The 16,716-nt window shown below is 49.2% G+C and overlaps 7 protein-coding genes across 7 annotated transcripts; 3 read left to right on the forward strand and 4 right to left on the reverse strand.

Moving 5' to 3' along the window:
- Positions 1-4: 4 nt before the first annotated feature.
- On the forward strand, positions 5-1,688 carry F9C07_10661 (putative pyruvate dehydrogenase kinase; the record flags this gene model as incomplete). Its single annotated transcript, XM_041292191.2, has 4 exons — positions 5-307; positions 368-487; positions 553-835; positions 897-1,688. The coding sequence occupies exons 1-4, from the start codon at positions 171-173 to the stop codon at positions 1,686-1,688; spliced, it is 1,332 nt and encodes a 443-aa protein (XP_041146512.1). The 5' UTR covers positions 5-170.
- Positions 1,689-2,010: 322 nt separating this feature from the next.
- On the forward strand, positions 2,011-3,098 carry F9C07_10660 (putative stress response RCI peptide). The gene is made up of 3 exons (XM_041292199.2): positions 2,011-2,356; positions 2,514-2,589; positions 2,730-3,098. Exons 1-3 carry the CDS (start codon positions 2,308-2,310, stop codon positions 2,878-2,880), a joined length of 276 nt encoding a protein of 91 aa, XP_041146513.1. The 5' UTR covers positions 2,011-2,307; the 3' UTR covers positions 2,881-3,098.
- Positions 3,099-3,174: 76 nt separating this feature from the next.
- Positions 3,175-4,165, reverse strand: F9C07_10659 (putative microsomal signal peptidase subunit; the record flags this gene model as incomplete). The annotated part of the gene is made up of 3 exons (XM_041292185.2): positions 3,893-4,165; positions 3,761-3,834; positions 3,175-3,692 (listed from the first exon to the last, which is right to left on the reverse strand). The coding sequence occupies exons 1-3, from the start codon at positions 4,036-4,038 to the stop codon at positions 3,175-3,177; spliced, it is 738 nt and encodes a 245-aa protein (XP_041146514.1). The 5' UTR covers positions 4,039-4,165.
- Positions 4,166-4,527: 362 nt separating this feature from the next.
- F9C07_10658 (putative disease resistance protein Aig2) lies at positions 4,528-5,301 on the forward strand (the record flags this gene model as incomplete). The annotated part of the gene is made up of 2 exons (XM_041292200.1): positions 4,528-4,555; positions 4,748-5,301. 2 exons carry the CDS (start codon positions 4,528-4,530, stop codon positions 5,299-5,301), a joined length of 582 nt encoding a protein of 193 aa, XP_041146515.1.
- Positions 5,302-5,686: 385 nt separating this feature from the next.
- F9C07_2232911 (ulp1 protease family protein) lies at positions 5,687-9,643 on the reverse strand (the record flags this gene model as incomplete). Its single annotated transcript, XM_041292186.2, has 6 exons — positions 5,687-7,436; positions 7,486-7,551; positions 7,604-7,996; positions 8,057-9,303; positions 9,360-9,429; positions 9,504-9,643. 6 exons carry the CDS (start codon positions 9,641-9,643, stop codon positions 5,687-5,689), a joined length of 3,666 nt encoding a protein of 1,221 aa, XP_041146516.2.
- A 32-nt stretch (positions 9,644-9,675) lies between these two features.
- Positions 9,676-12,423, reverse strand: F9C07_2283751 (translation initiation factor eIF 4e-like domain-containing protein). The gene is made up of 4 exons (XM_041292187.2): positions 11,877-12,423; positions 11,012-11,761; positions 9,948-10,935; positions 9,676-9,887 (listed from the first exon to the last, which is right to left on the reverse strand). The coding sequence occupies exons 1-3, from the start codon at positions 11,909-11,911 to the stop codon at positions 10,659-10,661; spliced, it is 1,062 nt and encodes a 353-aa protein (XP_041146517.1). The 5' UTR covers positions 11,912-12,423; the 3' UTR covers positions 9,676-9,887; positions 9,948-10,658.
- Positions 12,424-13,210: 787 nt separating this feature from the next.
- Positions 13,211-16,637, reverse strand: F9C07_2106827 (Cdc2-related protein kinase; the record flags this gene model as incomplete). Its single annotated transcript, XM_071509013.1, has 3 exons — positions 13,211-13,418; positions 13,479-15,389; positions 15,454-16,637. The coding sequence occupies 3 exons, from the start codon at positions 16,635-16,637 to the stop codon at positions 13,211-13,213; spliced, it is 3,303 nt and encodes a 1,100-aa protein (XP_071366552.1).
- Between the last annotated feature and the right edge of the window lie 79 nt (positions 16,638-16,716).

Consider the following 16,716-nt stretch of genomic DNA (forward strand, 5'->3'; position numbering starts at 1 on the left):
TCATGCCACTGGTAAAGACTCCATATTCCACAACCCGGTGAGCCATGTATGGAAAAGTTTATCCGGACCTGATCTTGGGTGAACTTTGCTGGTCGGAGACCATATCATCGTGTCGCTCTTCTTACAATCCATGAGACGTCTTTGATCCATCCAGTTCACAGCTAAGCAATATGCTGCGGAGTCATCCAGCTGGGCGCTGGCATGCCTTCCGACAAGCGTGTGCTCCAAAATGTCGCCCTTATTCGGGCCTCCATCAGCTTCAACCCCATAATCCACCACCATGGAGACCTGTCTCTGCTTTGGATGAGTATGGACTTCAAAGACATATAACTTAAGGACCACATACAGCTAACACGATCTCTTCCAGGTGGGTCGAACGCGACATCCGACCTATAAGTTTACGACAATTGACCTTTTTTGGGCGGACTTTAACAGAATCTCGACTTATCAGTTCGGCTAATTATGTGCGAACGGAGCTTCCAACTAGGTTAGTGCGCTTCTTATGGCTGCTTGCGCATCCTTCTAATAGGGTTGGTGTCATTCGGCGTATAGGCTTGCCCATCGCCTGCGAGATATTCAAAGACTGCCATACGTTGTCGTAGCAAACCCTCATCTGTCTCTCGTATATGAGCTCTACTATAAAGCCTTTGAACGATTTCGAACGATTCCGGAGATTAAAACACTCGATGACAACGATAAGTTTTGCGATATCCTACGAAAGACACTGCAGGAACACCTCGTGGTCATTCCAAGGTTGGCAATGGGTGTTTTGGAGTGCCGTGCTTTGCTACCGGCGGACGTGCTGGATCAATTTATGAACACTTTGCTTCGCGCGGTAGGCTAGTTTCCGGTAGTCGCGCCGCATGTCTTCGAAATTGCTAACTGTTGCCTAACAGAGAATCTCCCGCCGAGTCATAGCGGAGCAACACCTGGCGTTAACGGAAACTTTCAACTCCCCTTGGCACTTTCCTGGCTCCCAGGATCGCACGGATGTTAATGCGGACTACGTTGGGGAAGTCTTCCTGAAGTGCAACGCAAAGGAGGTTATCGAGCGCTGTGGCAAACTTGCGCAAGATATGATGCGTCAGGCATCAGGAACCGATAAAATTCCGGAAATTTCCGTGCAGGGGCACCTAGACGCTACGTTTCCGTACATGCTAAGCCACCTGGAATATATCATTGGGGAGCTTCTACGAAACTCTATTCAGGCTGTCAGTGAAAAATATAATGGCTTGCCTGAGAAGCCACCGCCTATTGAAGTACTCATATGCGAAGCACCACAGCATGTTATCATGCGGATATCTGACCAGGGAGGAGGTATACCTCGCGAGGTTCTACCGTACTTGTGGTCCTTTAACAAAGGTCCGCACAGTAAAGCACGGCTTCAAAATCTGGAGCAGGTTCCGGCAATGGCAGCCACAATGCAGGAGCTGACAGTACCAAAGGAAAGGAAGCGGGCTGACAAGGAAACATTCCGAGAGAGCTCGCTTGACACACTTACCTCACGGCCGCCAAACCTCCGCCTGGGCATGGGACTTCCTATGAGCCGAGTGTATGCGGAATATTGGGCAGGCAGTCTTGAATTGCACAGCTTGGAAGGGTATGGCGTGGATGCATTCCTGCAAATATCCAAGCTTGGCAACAAGAACGAGCAAGTCACCACAAGGGCATCGATCGACGCAGTGTGATGAAATCCGTGGCTTCTCTGGACATTCTTTCTGTTATATACATGATACCTATACCTATAACCATAGCTATAAAATAGAGAAATATGAAAAGACTAGACAACCTGTTGGTGTCTACTAGCGAAGGACTTAAAATTAGCCACAGACCCACTTCCCCAGGTTTCGCGCCGTAACCAATCCCGAATAGGAAACGCAGGGGGATCCATCCGGCTCCTATCGGAATGACGTCAGATGGAATGTACTTCCGCGCAAGTTCCCAATCAAAAGAAATTGCAGGTGAAGGAGAAAAAAGAGGTTGCCTACGTGTTAGTAAGAAGAATGCAAACCAAAATCCAGAAACTCAGCCTTATCCGTTCGCTCTCTCCCAAAAAAGGATCTTGCCCTGGTGTGACGTGACGTCGATCTTCCCACCCATAATACGAATCATAAATAAGTACATAATCAACATGAAGCGCCTCAATTCCCCCAAAGACGACAACGTCCCAGTCTACATATTCGGTCTCCTCTTCACCATTCTCATTCTCAGTTTCCTGGGCGCGTACCTTGACACCAGCAAATCACGCTCCGCGAAGCCAACACCCGAAACTCAATAACGCTCAGACACCAATCTAAGTCAATCAAAATGGCTGGAACCTGCTCGATGCTTTGCCTGATCCTCATCACACTGTTCAGTAAGTTTGTCCGCCTAGAACGTACCTATTTCCCCCTGTCCAATGGCCTCAGGCTTTTGTTCGTATTTGTCTCCGTGTCCGTATCTAGCGTCCTGCTATGTTCAAATTCTCAACAACGGAAATACTAATGAACGTTTTACTGACGTGGTGCTACTAGTCCCTCCACTTGGCGTTTTCCTCATCTCCGGCTGCAGCGCTGATTTCTTCATTAATATTCTGCTGACGATTCTTGGGTACGTTTCCCGGTTATACCATCCCTTAGTCTTCCCTTCCGATATCACGATGACTAGCATGACTATTTCACCATCTATATACACATGTCCACTCGGAATACATCCAAGTCTATTTTAATCGCAAAACTAACACAGAATAGGTATCTCCCGGGCCATATCCACGCCTTCTATCTCGAATACGTGTATTACCGTCAACGCGATGGGGTAACGGGACGCGCACCTGGTGTATACTCCGAGCGAATCCAGCGTGGTGGTCACCATGAAACAACCTATGGCACCATTCACAATTAGTCAGTTCAAGCTGCAGTTACGACTTACGAGGGATGCGGTACACTTGTCTTATAAAGCCTATGCCTGATAACCCTGGTCTACTTGTTTGTTCGTTATTCTTTGCGTAAAAAGCAGGCTCAGTTTTCGGTTATATATCAATAATTGCGAGTGCTATTCTTACCATTGCACTTTTTTTTCTATTATTCGCAGTCTAAATTGCAATTCAATATTTAGTCCGCGAACCGCATCTTACACGTAGTAGCCATTGAACCCAAAACATATGATTAACTGGATAAACTAATACACAAGAAGAACCTAGACCTCCACCTTCTTCGCCTGACCTTGGTCTTCCGCTGCCTTGGTATTCGCCTTCGTCTTCAACGCCGGAAACTCAAATGGCTTGCTCCTTCCCGAATCACCGCCAGTCCTCGGCACAGCTCCAGACCCAGGACTCCACCACAAAGCTCCAACCCAAGGTTGCACGTTCCACCCAACAGAAAGCGTCACATTGCTCCGCTCCGCCATCTTCCCCGTGATATCCGAGATTTGGTACTTAGCCCGCTGGTTCCTCAGACGGAGAACACCAGGCGCGGCCTTATCCTTCTTAGTCGACTTCTTGGCGCCGGTGGTCCGTTTCGAAGAAGACTTGGACGGGAAGAAGCGCTCACGGAGAGTGTTGAAGGAGTACGGCGATTCCGGGGCCGAGATGATGGTATCCCAGATGATGGACTCGGACTGGGGGAGGAGAGTGGATTCCTTGTCAGAGGAGGAGTAGGAGGCGTAGACGTAGACGAAGAGTTGTTTTGTGTTCCAGTTGAAGAGGGAGGAGAGATCTAGATCGGTGTTAGTTGGCTGCTTGCCTGCGGAGGGATTTCAATTGATGGGGTCCATAGGTACATACCGGCGTCCAGATCGAAACGCATTTGTGCGTATTCTTCTTTCTTGTTTGAATAGTAATGTGGTCGTCCTTTGATTCTGCGCGAACCTTGTTAGTGGACCTAGCATGGAGATAGTGTAAAACTATAGCACGTACACTTTGACATCCTTCAATGACACTGCTGCTTTCGCCTCATCGGTGGGAAATAACAGGACAGACAACGCGGCAAATCCGGCGACGAACAAGGCCACGGTTGTAAAGAAGCCGAAGACGGCCTGCGCTCGGTTTAGAGACGAGTGCATAGTGGGTGATTTCTTTGTCTCTTTGATACAATTGAGGGTGCTATGACCGGGAATATGTATTGCCAGACTAATTAGACAAGCCAAATAACCTCTGATATTTTATGAAGTAAAAGGGAGGCGAACTCCCTGTGGAATAGCGTTGCGACAAGGGAGTTACGAGATGATGTTTGTTGAAGCCACATGGACCTTTTCGCGCAGGCGGTGAGTGGAGCACGAGGCTTATCGATAAGGGCGGTTTGCTATCATGGAGAAGGTAGATATATAAAGAGCAACTAGCTAGCTAGCATAGCTGCCTTGATTTTCCATTCATTCTTTCTGCATGTCTTTTGGCTCCTTAGCTCCCAAATTTTCTGAGGGTTGAGCTTGTTGGGCAACAAGGAGCTCCCAGTCCACGGTCTTTACATTATTCTTCTCTGAAATACAATTCTACAGTACAACTAGATCGCGATATCAGACAGCTCAGGAGAAGTTACGCCCAAAGCAGTCACAATGGGCGACCACGTCCTCTTCTTCTACGGTAAGCCCTCTCAATTGCTCCGATAGGTACACCCCAAACGTTACTTTCAACCATGTACTCCTCATACAACCCCACCATACCTAATTCCCATGTCTCCCAACACTTCCAAACCCCAATCTACCCCACCTTCGAAACCACCAAACCAACCTCGCACACAAGCAAACAAACCCAAAACTAACAACTTCCCAAAAGGAACCTTAATGGCCCCCCAAATCCTCCACCGGGTAATCCACGGCTCACCGAACCCAGAGCCCTGGCAAAAAGCCCTTCTCACATTCAGGCCAGCCATTCTGCACGGGTACCGACGGCATCGGGTGCGGGGAGCTGACTACCCTGGTATCGTGCCGGCCAAGCCAACAACTAGAGAGCCAGGCACGGATTCGAATGCTAATGGCATGGCAGCCGTGCTTGGGACGGTTGTTTCGGGATTAACGGACGGTGATATCCATCGGTTAGATATTTTTGAGGGGACAGAGTATGAGAAGGGTAAGGTAAAGGTTAGGATTTTGCGGGAATCGCTGGGTGGCAAGGATGGGGAGCTGGAGGGAAAGGATACGGATAGGCATTTGATGGATGTTCTGGATGCTGCTGGGGCGGAGTTTGCGGATGAAGGGGAGGAGGTAGAGGCTGTCACCTATGTTTATGTTGCCGGGGAAAGTAAGCTGGAGGATGGAGAGTGGGATTTTGAAGCGTTCAAGAGGGATAAAATGGCGTGGTGGGTTGGGGCAGATGAAAGTGAGTGGTAATATATCCTTCAGAAGATATGAAAAGATTTCCATAGAAGGCCAAATGTTTTTTGTTCTTTAGATGGCCCAAATCAGCATAATTTCTCCCATCGAAAGCAGGTCTAGAGCAATTATGTACAATCTCTAAGGACGCCAACAGCTAAAACATCAAACATGCATGTGCCGACAGTGTGCGTGTCGTAGGGAAGCTCCATGAACGTAAACCCATATGTATCATATGCCCGAACGCCTAATCGAGTGCCAACTCCTATGGGTTATCAGAAAAGACAAAAACAATGAAGAATAAGATACAGAAAAAAAAAGGGGGGGGTAAAAGGAAGGGGGAAGAGACAGTTTCGTTGATTGACACGAGTGAACCATAGTAAAAGCTTGGTTTCACCGAATTCTATTTGGGTTTCTGTCTGGCAGAGCGCTGATATTTCATGTCGCCTTGATAAGACGGTGGTATAATCTGCACTTCGACTGTCGGAAGCTTCGCTGGCTGTCCAGCCTTTTTTGTTTTTTTATCGTCGACCGAGCGCATTTTGTGGTCCACCGGCTTCATCGCTGCTAAATTGCTTGGAGATCCGTCTTCCTCCTTGGGTATCTTCGCTGAATGAGAGCTAATTTCCTCAATTACCTCCTGACTATCAGGGACCTGGACCTCGACACCTTCATCTTCTATTTTGTCTGTTGCATTTGGAGAGGCGATTTCCACACCTGGGTCCTTAAGACTGGGCGCCATTTTATGCTCACCGTCTTTCTCCGTTTTGAGAGCTCGGCCACCGTCGTAAGCTGCGGGGCTCGATTGGGTTGAGGCTGGTCTCCGTTTGTCAGGCGGATACTTTTGTGGATCTATTTCAGAATTTGAGGAGACCTTGACCTGTGGTTCCTGAAAGCCACTGCATTCTTCGTTTTGGGCGGATGTCGATGCAGAAGACCCCAGAAGGTAAGATATCGGATATCTATCTGCCATGATTCTCTTTTCACTGTCTTTTTCAGTGTCTAAATCCGCCTGCTCATCATAGAGATCGTCTAGGAAGTCACGCAGTCGACGTCGAAGAATACCGGACCTTAGTAGCGGCCAATCGTCTTGCGTCTTCATTTCTTTTCTGAGAAGCTTCTTGACAAACAAGTCCGGATTCTGAACGAACTTCTCTAAGTATGCTAGAAGGTATAGGCCGCAGTCTGAATAGTTGGACTGCAAAGGGATCGCTCGAGCCCTCATGCCTCTGATTAGGCTTCTATCAATTTCAATGCCACGTTTAGATTTGGCCTCTTCGTAAAGGTAATCGCGGAGATTACTGATGGTGGGTGAGCGAGACAGATCCAAAGAGTCAAAAGTAATTATAGTTGCTTGACGAATATCGAATTTAGCACCTCCAGGCTTTCCGCTGGGCTTTGCCTTCTTCGAGCCCTTACGCGGAGACGCTGCTAGTCTAGGAGCTCCCCTCAGGCTAGCCTTTTGGGTGGGTTCTGCTATAGCTGCAGGGCTGGAGAACTTGGCGGGAGAAAAGGCAAGGTTCTCTTCTTGCTCCGGCCACTCTGTAGGGGGCAACTCTGGTGCACCGTCTTTGGATTCTTCTTTGTCTAACAAGCTCATTGACTCAAGTGAACGCCGGGTTGCTTCGTCTTTCGCAGGTTCCAAATTTCGACTGTTGTTGACTTTCGTTTCTTTAACAGCTGGTAGTTCCTCGATAGGTTCAGGCGTTTCAGGGATTTCGCGGCCTTCACTCTCCGGTGCAGCCGAATTGTCTTTGTCATTTTCTGAAGGTCGGTCCTCCGTGCTTTTGTCGGCAATACCAGGTAAGTTGGGTAGGTTGCAAATGATAGCGACGTACCAGTGAGCGTTTTCATTGATAGGGACCACGATGTAATCGAAACCGAAAATGTCAACGGCGCGAGTCCACTTTTGAACACCTTCATAATTAATATTTCTTCTGCCCTTAACGTTTGTCAGGGTTGCGAAGAAGTACGAGTTGAAGAAATAGACTCTCTTCGCTACGTCCTTGTTAGTCCGCTCTAAGTGATCTTCGAGAAAACGCATGTAGAAGCCTATGAGGTTATCATTCAAGAACTCATTGTCACGCAGCCGTTCACGGTCTTGGGCATCGACCTCAGCCTTTTTCTTGCCAAAGCGGGGATACACAAGCGGTCTAACTTTCGATTAATACAAGGACGCATAGAGCACGGGGAGGCACATACTTGCGCCATATCTTATCTGTCTCTTCAGCCTTTGGCTGAGAGCCATCATCCTCAACCTCATCATCACTGCAGCTCAAGTTAGTTGGGGAACCTTTGTTCATGGCAAGGGGTCACTCACCAAACGACTGTTGTTGCTGGTGCCCGACGCGACATTGACCGTGTTGCCCGATTAGAAAATGATGATCTGGGGGAAAGTTTCTTCACAGGAGCTTTGTCCGCTTCTTGTTCATTTGAAGGTAGTTCTCGTGTGCTTTCGGCGTTTAAGGTTCCCGAAGTTTTGGTTGCTGAGGACTTCGAACATTCCACCAAAGCGGTATCCGAAGGCTGTATTTGTCCGGCAGTATTTTCAATATTGTCCTGTAAAGAGTCCGACAATTTCACCCTCTTAGCGACTTCCGGCGCCCTGTATAATATGGGCTTTTGCTTGTCTTCACCAAGGCGCTTGGCTCCATTCGCTTTCTGTTCCGCCAGATCTTCGGCCCGTTTCATGAATGAATCTTTCAACCAACCACTGTGATCGTATAAGCCTCTGTGCAAGGAGTCAAAACATGGGGTGGTAGATAAGACATACTCCTGCCTGTATAGCCACCGAACATGTTGCCCGTGCAGCCATCTCTCTAACAAATTACACAAAGTTTCCTGCTCCTCGGACGTGCAGAATTCCATGTCCATCTCGTTATCAAGCCCCCCTTTTCTGGAAAACTGTAGACGAACTCTCCGACTAGGCGGCTCCCCCTGTACGACCTTGTCAAGTCTCTCAAGAGAAGTTCTTTGACCGTTCCAAGGAAATGTTATACTAGTTTCTGTAGTCTTTGTAGACTCTGTAGTCTCCACACCTATTTCAAATGCTTGACTTGACCGGTGTTCATGCGGCCCAAATCGAACGAAGGTGGCATAGAAGCATTTAACGGCTAATTTGACAGGCGTTGCCGGAGCCTTTCTCCGCTTGTCGGATTTCCGATGGTTTTGGGAGGAGCCCGTAAATACCGTAGGCTGTATATCAGATGGAGACGCCAGCCGACCGACTATGCCTGGATGTTCTTTGGCTTCAGACATAGCAATGGTGGTCTCTTTTTCACGGTCTCTTTTCAGTGTGTTGGGAGCTGGTTGGACGGTTGCGCCTCCTTGCAGTTCATCAGGACTGTCCCTCGGATTGTCTGGATGATTCTGATCCGTCCCAACGGAAGGACTACGGAGATTTGGACCCTCTTGATGTTCCGAGAGACGCGGATGTACTTCGACACTCTCGATGGCTTCATGCTTCCCCACTCGATCTGGCCACGCAATTTTGGTTGACTCCGGTTCCACTTTTGACGCCGTCCCGCGCCTCTCTCTGGCTGCGTCCTCAGTAAATCGCTCTTCATAGTATCCATCCGAAGATAATTGAGAGTATTTTATAGAGCCTCGCTTGGGAGTTCGAGGGGGTTTGATGCCCCTCTCCACGTCACGATACTCGTCAACTCTATTGCGTTTGAAACTCGGATCCCATAGCTTCGTTCTTTCTGAATGTTGACTGAGTGAAGGCGACAACCGTGTCGAGTGTCCAGCAGAATATGAGTTATCCGGGGGGATTTGCTCCATGATATCATCGTCGAGAATGCTTATGATCCCTCCGGACGTGTCCTGGCTCTCTCTGCGCCGACGTTTCGACGGCCGCTCCTGATCGTCGTGTACGGCACCATTTTCTGGACGGGTGACGATAACTCTAGTACTTCTTTGACTGTTGCTGCTCCGATCTGCTTTCCCCTGCGCACGAACTGGTCCGCTTTCTCGAGCACGTTGTGATATTGTATCGTGAGGTTTCAACGATGGAATATTCTATGGCCATAGAGTCAGGAGAAAGACGGACAATAGCTCGGAATCCGATCGCATACCGGTTTATTCTTGCGACCATACTTTTGCCCCGCTCGTCCAGGTATAATCCTTATCGCGGCAGGGTCTGACCTGGAAAAACAACCACCTGTAAGCTCCTCGTTCACTACGCCACTAGAATCGGATATGATAATCGCAAAACGTACCGTATGGTACTACCGGGCAATAATCTCTCTTCGTCGTTTTGAGTAGGTAGGCGTTTCTGGATCCGCGTCGATTTGTCCTCTCCAAGTCTACCACCCAATGTATCAGCATACTCGGAATCGCTTTTGCGCTGCGAGGTCATATTTACAGACGACGCATCCCTACGCCCGGTCGAGGAATGGTCTGGCGTAGTTGTAAACGTACAGATTCAGAACGTTGGGGTCTTTCGGCATAGCTATAGGCTGATTGAATCTAAAAAAAAAAGCAAATAAATTTAGCCCGTGCATAAGTATAGTCCCGCCCCCGACGGAGTTCGATATGAATGATCGAAGACGGCCTTGTAGACCCGTCGTGCTAGATATTATATGGAAAAAAGCCACCTACATCTGGGGAGTGAATAAATGTGTCAACAGAAGACCCTACAGGCAGAGATCCAGTCCTCTCACCGGACGTCTGTGTCCGTCGCACTTGGTCGGAGGTCGCATCAAATGGGAAATGGCTGACTGTGGTTGGTCGAGGTTCCGTGGGTTCAGTGGGGATCCAGTTGGACAAGAATTCTGAAATCCTTCCAAACATATATTCACACCAAAGATCATTGCATTACTAGAACTGTTCCGCATATATTCTATTTCCGTGCGCACAGAGGGGAAACGTAATTGAAAAGAAAGAAAGCATCATGACGGAAGAAAAAAGGCGGTGGGAACTCTTTCTGCCCACTGTCTGTTCATGCGGGAATTTAATTTGCAGCCATCAATGATGTAGAGTTTAGGAAAAAGCAAAAATAACCAATAATTGTAACAAGGTATCGACAAACACTACAAACGGTTCGAGCCTTGGATTCCAGATCCTTAGGTATACTACTCTTACACTGTGCGCTTCACACTAAGATCAAAAGGACTATAACTTAAAATAGATACATTTCAGTCCGAATGTATATCACCTGGCAGTGATTGCGCTTCACGTACCAGGCGTCCCCTAAAAAGTTCCCTTGAACTTGCATAGCATCTGGCGTAAAATAGAACAATGACGGGAAATGAAATCAAGCCCAAGTCCAAAATAGACGCACTATTCGCCCCAATGCCCCGATCCCAAATCGTCCCAATTATTTTCTGCTTTCTTTACTATACAGGACCATAAATCAGGCTCAGATAATCATGTCACGACGCCACATCCTTTCCTTTATCCCCCGTAGAGTCATCATTCGCCGTAACTCTTCGTCGATCTGCACCTAGATTGTGATGTTGGTTGTTGTTGTTGTTGTTATTGTTGTGGTGATGGTGGTGGTGGTGATGATGATGGTGATGACCGTTGTTTCCGGTGGCCTTCTCCTGACGAGCTTGGTCAATGGCAGAGCGTTGAGCAATGCTGTCGTCATGGCTCTTCCAGACAATGTTGGTGTCGATGGGGAAGCCTAGTAGACGCTTGATCGTCTCCCTGCGCTGCATTAGAAAACAGAACGAGAAGGTTTCAAGACGAGCCCCGAAACAGACAATCCAACAATGAAGCTTACCTGATCTTGATATTGCGCCCACCGTCAATCCTGGTCCAGACACTTAACACATCTTCGCCACTCCGTACACTGAGGACAGCACCGCAAACTTCATCACCAGCCTCCGCGAACTGGTCCCCAACCATAGCTAAGAGAAGATCCTCCCAGTACCGATCAGCGACACCCTTCTTCAATCTCACCACCCACTTCCCACCCTTCTTGTTGGCATCATCTTCCCAAACAGGGCGAATACCCTTCTTAAAGATATGATAGTCGGAAACAGTGGGTAGAAGAGAAGGCCGCTTCAAGTGCGAATATATCGACCAGAAACTCTCGACCGAGGATATAGATGCAAGGGGGACGGTTGACTTTTCGTAATCGGAGTATTTAGGGGTGGGTGGACGGTACCAAATGACCCAGGTGGACTTCAGCGGGTGTTCTTTGATGGCGGTATTAGCGGCCTTCGTCTTCGCGCTCTCCGCCGAGTCGTGTTCTGTCGGGTTGTCTCGTTTCTCGAGGGGCGTCTTAAGGTCGGAGCCGCCGGGGGTTTTGGGGGCACCGAAAGATGCAAAGGCGCCGGATCCCAGGCCGAATGCAGAGGAAGCGTTCGTTGACGGGGAGGACACACCGCCCGAGAGCGGAGATAGAGCGTTGAAGGGATTCGATCGACCATGGGAGCTATCAGGACCAAAACGCTTCGTGCGGGGAAGTTCGACTCTGGCACCGTCTTTGCCGTCTGTTCCCGTCATAGACAGAGACAACTTAGAGGAGCTGGAACGGGGTGGAACGATCAGCGATGACCCCTCAAAAGATTACCAATGTAGAAAACGAGAAATGAACGAAGAACGTATAAAAAGTAAAAGAATAGAAGAAGACCGATACATACTTGGAGCGGCGAGTCCAAAGATTTGCGTTATCCATGATAGCTACCTAATGAGACGGCTCAGAAAACGAGCGGTCATCAGGCAATAAAACGGAGAAATTGGCGGCTTAACTGCGTAGGGTAAAAACCGAATGATACCGTATACCTGGAAAGCGCTAAAATGTTCAATGGAGACGAAAGGTAGATTGGTGGCAATTCGAGAAAAAGCGGCGAAAGAATAAAAGCGACTAATATACTAATTAAAACAAGATGTTGAGCAAGAACAACGGAAGCTAAAGAAAGGGAGTAAAAATCGTGATCGTGATCGTGAACGTTAAGCAGAGGTGGGGGGGGGAAGAATGCGGATTGCAAGATTGAACTGGAAGAACTCAAGTCACTGTCCGCTCGATTGGAAGAAATGGATAATTATTGCCCTTCGCGTTTCGTCCATTTCTTCAAGCTCCGCTCTCGTCCAATCACCGTCGGGCCCCGCTCTCTGCCGCTCGCACCGTAGTTTTTCCTTCTTTTTCTTTAAATTCCCTTCTTCGTTCCCCTTCCTTTCTTCTTTCTTACCATAACCCAAGACCACCAACTCAAATCATCGCCAGCTGCAACGTTTTTTCTACTCCACTGCACTGGCGACTCCGATGAGTGTGTCGAGAACAACCATTCAAACCCGCTTCTAAAACCATCATCACGAGGGCTTTTCGGCTTCCATGATGCGGTGATGACCTGTATGACGGGACATACCTTCTTGATAATTAGATACTATTCTTCCATATAAAAGCACAACGACAATTTACCACCATTGTCACTGCGTGACCTAAGTGGTAGCCATCACACAACTGGTGCGTTTATTTCTTTCCTGCCAATCGTCGGCCGCCGTGCTCTTGAAACACCAGTTCATGAGGAAAAAATCATTCTCTGGTAAGCCGAGGTGCTCAACCGCTTTTCTACACTGCCATTTTCGGCTAAGCTGGTTGAGTGTGAGGTTTAAAAGGCAAAGTCTGATCTGTTGCACTTGTTTTCAATGGCACATGCCCCAGCCGTTCTGACATGTGTTGGTCATTGAATACTGACCAGCAAATAGTAGACTGATTGTATTGCCCCCTTTGTTTAGGTGCCTAATTTGTAGAGAAACAACAGATGGCTACGAAAATTCAAAACCAGTGCATCTCGAATGGGAGAAATTCTATACATTCGCTACACTATAATAGCTCCTGTCTTAAAAAACAATAAGCATTGGATATCTGCTGTCAGAACGCGTGACCATAATTCTTATCGTGGAAACTTCTAAGCAAAAAGTTACCACGCAAATCTTGCATCCCAGTGATGCGACGCATGTAGGCGTTTTTGACCTATTGTTCTGTGGGCTGTGCTGAAGATTGCGAGTCCTCGGCGTCTTGCTTGGTACGTTTCGTTTCTCTCTCGCTGGGGGGAGCTGAAGTACCAGCCTTCCGTTTCTCTTTGTCTCTCTGATACTCAGCGCGGCGAGCTTCCCTATCCTTCTCTTTGCGGAGGGCTTTGGATTCAAATTCATGCCAATCACCCTCAATGTTCTCCAGCCTAGTAATCTGTTAGATATCACACTAGAAAAAAAAAATACCATAACACTTGAACACTTACTCAATGGCTTGTTGAGGCCTAGGCTCCTCCTCCGCAAAGTACGGATGTGCAAGTATCTCCTCAGCATTTGGCCGTGCAGTCGGGTCGTAACGGAATATTTGAGAAACCAAGTCTAGAGCTGCTGGGGTTAATATTTGCCCATACACCTCCTCAAAGACCCTTCTCTTTCGCTCAGTCGGCCGCATCAACTCAAACCAAGGCATCTCAACAATGTCTGGCCACTCTGCTCGTGTCGGGGTCCCAAGGCAATTGTAGAGCTTCTCCATTTGGCTGATCTCGCCCCCCTCGCCGGGGAAAACGGCTTTCTTTGTGAACATCTCAACGTACACGCAAGCCGCACTCCAAACGTCAACTGCTGGTCCGTACCTGGTTTCACCCAGGAGAAGCTCCGGCGGTCGGTACCATATGGTGATAACACGATTTGTGTAATCAAGTTGTCGACTCTTTGAAAAGAATCTGGCCAAACCGAAGTCGGCGTATTTTAGCTGTCCACGGTTGCTTATAAGGATATTGGCGGCCTTGATGTCGCGATGCAGCACTCCACGATGGTGAAGGTAGCTCAATCCTTCGAACATCTGCTTTGCCAGATCCTTTTTATGGGCTGCCGTAAGTGTGAAAGTCGGGTGATTGATGAGACCGGTAAGGTCATGGGAGAGATATTCAAACACCATAAAGCACTCGTTCCTCTCTACCATGACTTCCAGCAAGCTCACAACATTATCGTTGCGGAGGTGTTGCAGCAACTTGATCTCGCGCACAGCTGTGACAGGGAACCCATCTTTCTCGCCCTCCATTCGTATCTTCTTCAATGCCACCTTTCTCTGGGTATACACGTGGATTGCTTTGAAGACCTTTCCATATGTGCCAGCTCCAATGACAGATTCATTTCCAGGTTTTCGGTAATAAACAGAGTCCGATTTAGCGAATTCTTCAGGGATGGTGGGACGTGGTTTCGGTCGTACCAGAACTTTAGGTTGTTTCTTGGGTTCTGGAGAGCGATCCCGGCGGCGTTCAGGACGGAAATCCTGTCGTCGGTCACCTCTTCTCCTGTCATGTCGATGATCAAAGCGATGATCATCCCTCCGACCTTCGCGCCTATCCCTAGGATCACGGAACCCGCGGGGGTCCCGGAAATCGCGCCGATCATTCCGCCCCCTGTCGCGATCCCTTTCACGATGGCGGTCTCTTTCTCTCTCACGGTCGCGATCACGACGATCAAAGCGTGGTTCAGGCTTGAATTTGGGAGGCGGACCATTCGCCATCCTATTACGAGGAGGCTCGGCAACCCGGGGAGGTGGTTCTCGGGCCAGCATTCTTTGTGCCAGATCGGGAACGGGTTTCGGAGCAGGGGCTGGAGTTGTCTTCGCTTTGAATGCAAAACTGATTTTGCCACCCTTATTTGGAGTCGCAGAGGTATCAGGCTGCCCTATATTCGTAGGTGGCATTTTCTGGGCATCGTCGATCTCCGACTCTGGCTTTTCCTCACCCATCGGGTGATCTTGGCCGCTAGGTCTGATAGTGATATCACCCTGGTCAAGACCCATAGGTGCTTGATTTTCTGAAGTTGTTGGAGGTGGGGGAGTTTGTGACGTCTGCCCATGTGATGTATGTGGGCTATGAGGCCCTCGATTCCGTGATCCGGGACCACTCCATTGAAAACTAGTAAAACTACCCCGGCCACGTGGGGAGGGTGCATTGCTGTAGTTTTGGGAACCTGAAGCAGAGAATCTACGGCCGCCTCCTTGGTTCTGATAATTTCCGCGATAACCTGAATGGCCTCCACGAGGGCCTGTGGGAATATGGTTCGCAGAGGGATGAAATTGGCTTTGCCCTTGATAAAACTGGCTCTGTGGACCAGTGGGTGGCTGTCTGTACGGAGGAGAACGACTAGATATTGCGCCCAGGTCAGCACTGTTGGAAGAGTTTCTCTGTAGGACAGGGGGAAGAAGAAAAAGAAGAAAGAAGGAACATTTACCCAGTGTGCGGAGGCTGCTGCCCATTCCTACCGCCCCGTCCACCCAAATATGGAGAGGTAGACTGTGGGGAACCATGGTAGGAATTGGACGGGGTCACATATTGCGGCGACGTCGAATATTGTCTCGTATCAAGATGTGAACGGGGGTTTGAGCTCTTGGTGTCCCGTGCATCAGATGCCCGCATCCCATGCATCGAAACGGACTCACGTGGGACATCCCCATCTACCAAAGCACTAGTAGTATCAACATCAAAGCTTGGAATCGGCTGAGGTGGGGACGGGGATCTGAGAGGGTTATCTGCAGACTGAATTGGTCTAGTCGAGGTCATAGTTATGGATTCCCGCCGGGAGACAATAGATAACCTTGAACCCACGGACTCTGCTGAATGGCGAGACACAGATCGGTGCCGCGGCTCGCGTCCAATATCGTCTTCAGGATGGGGGCTGTGTAACCGACGACGGGGGTGGTTGTAAGATTTCGCACCACGAATGGGAGATTTCGAGTGTCTTTGACGGGAAGAATTTCGTCGACCACCCTCGTCCTTCCGGCGGTCTCTCCCTCGTCGCGGTGACCTTCGGCCTGATCTACCGCGACCTGGGAAACGTCCTCGGCCCCGTTTATGTGGAAAACCTCGCTCAGAGTCGTCACCCGGCTTACTATACGGGTGGCGAGGAGGTTCTTGAATAGAATGGCGGGGATATGGCCCAGGTGAAGGACTTCGTGTTCTTTTGCGTTTTGATGGAGGGGGTGCGGAGGGTGATTGATCTCTGCGGTAGTCCCGCTCGATCGGCCTGGCAACCTCCAGAGTATGGTGTGAATCTAGGTCGGGGTATTCAGTCGGTTTGGGCGATGAGTGACGACCGAAGTTCTGGCTCGGTTGGAAGTCTGATGGGGGAGGTCCAGGGGAGACACGAGCCGACGCAGTACCAGGGGAAAATTCACGGTGTGAACGGTGTTCTTCGTTATCCGCTTGCGCGAAAGAACGCGGTGGCGGCGACCGTCCTGGATGATCGGGTCTGCCCCCTTTGGGTCGGCGACGACGTTGTCGTTCACGATATCTCTCCCTCCCCCTATCGCGGTGCGATCCTCGAGATCTGTGCCTTTCCCGATCTCGTTGGTCTGTAGTGTTGCTGGACGCTCTCCACTGGTCACTCAGCACCGGACTCCTACGGGACCCAGCCATGTAAACTTCTTCAACTGCATCTGGTTTAAATAAATGAAGGTAGGGAGGCAGTCAGAATCAGATGGTCTGGCCCACTGAA

This window comes from Aspergillus flavus, chromosome 4 (genome assembly GCF_009017415.1).
Source record: "Aspergillus flavus chromosome 4, complete sequence".
NCBI classification, from domain to species: domain Eukaryota; kingdom Fungi; phylum Ascomycota; class Eurotiomycetes; order Eurotiales; family Aspergillaceae; genus Aspergillus; species Aspergillus flavus.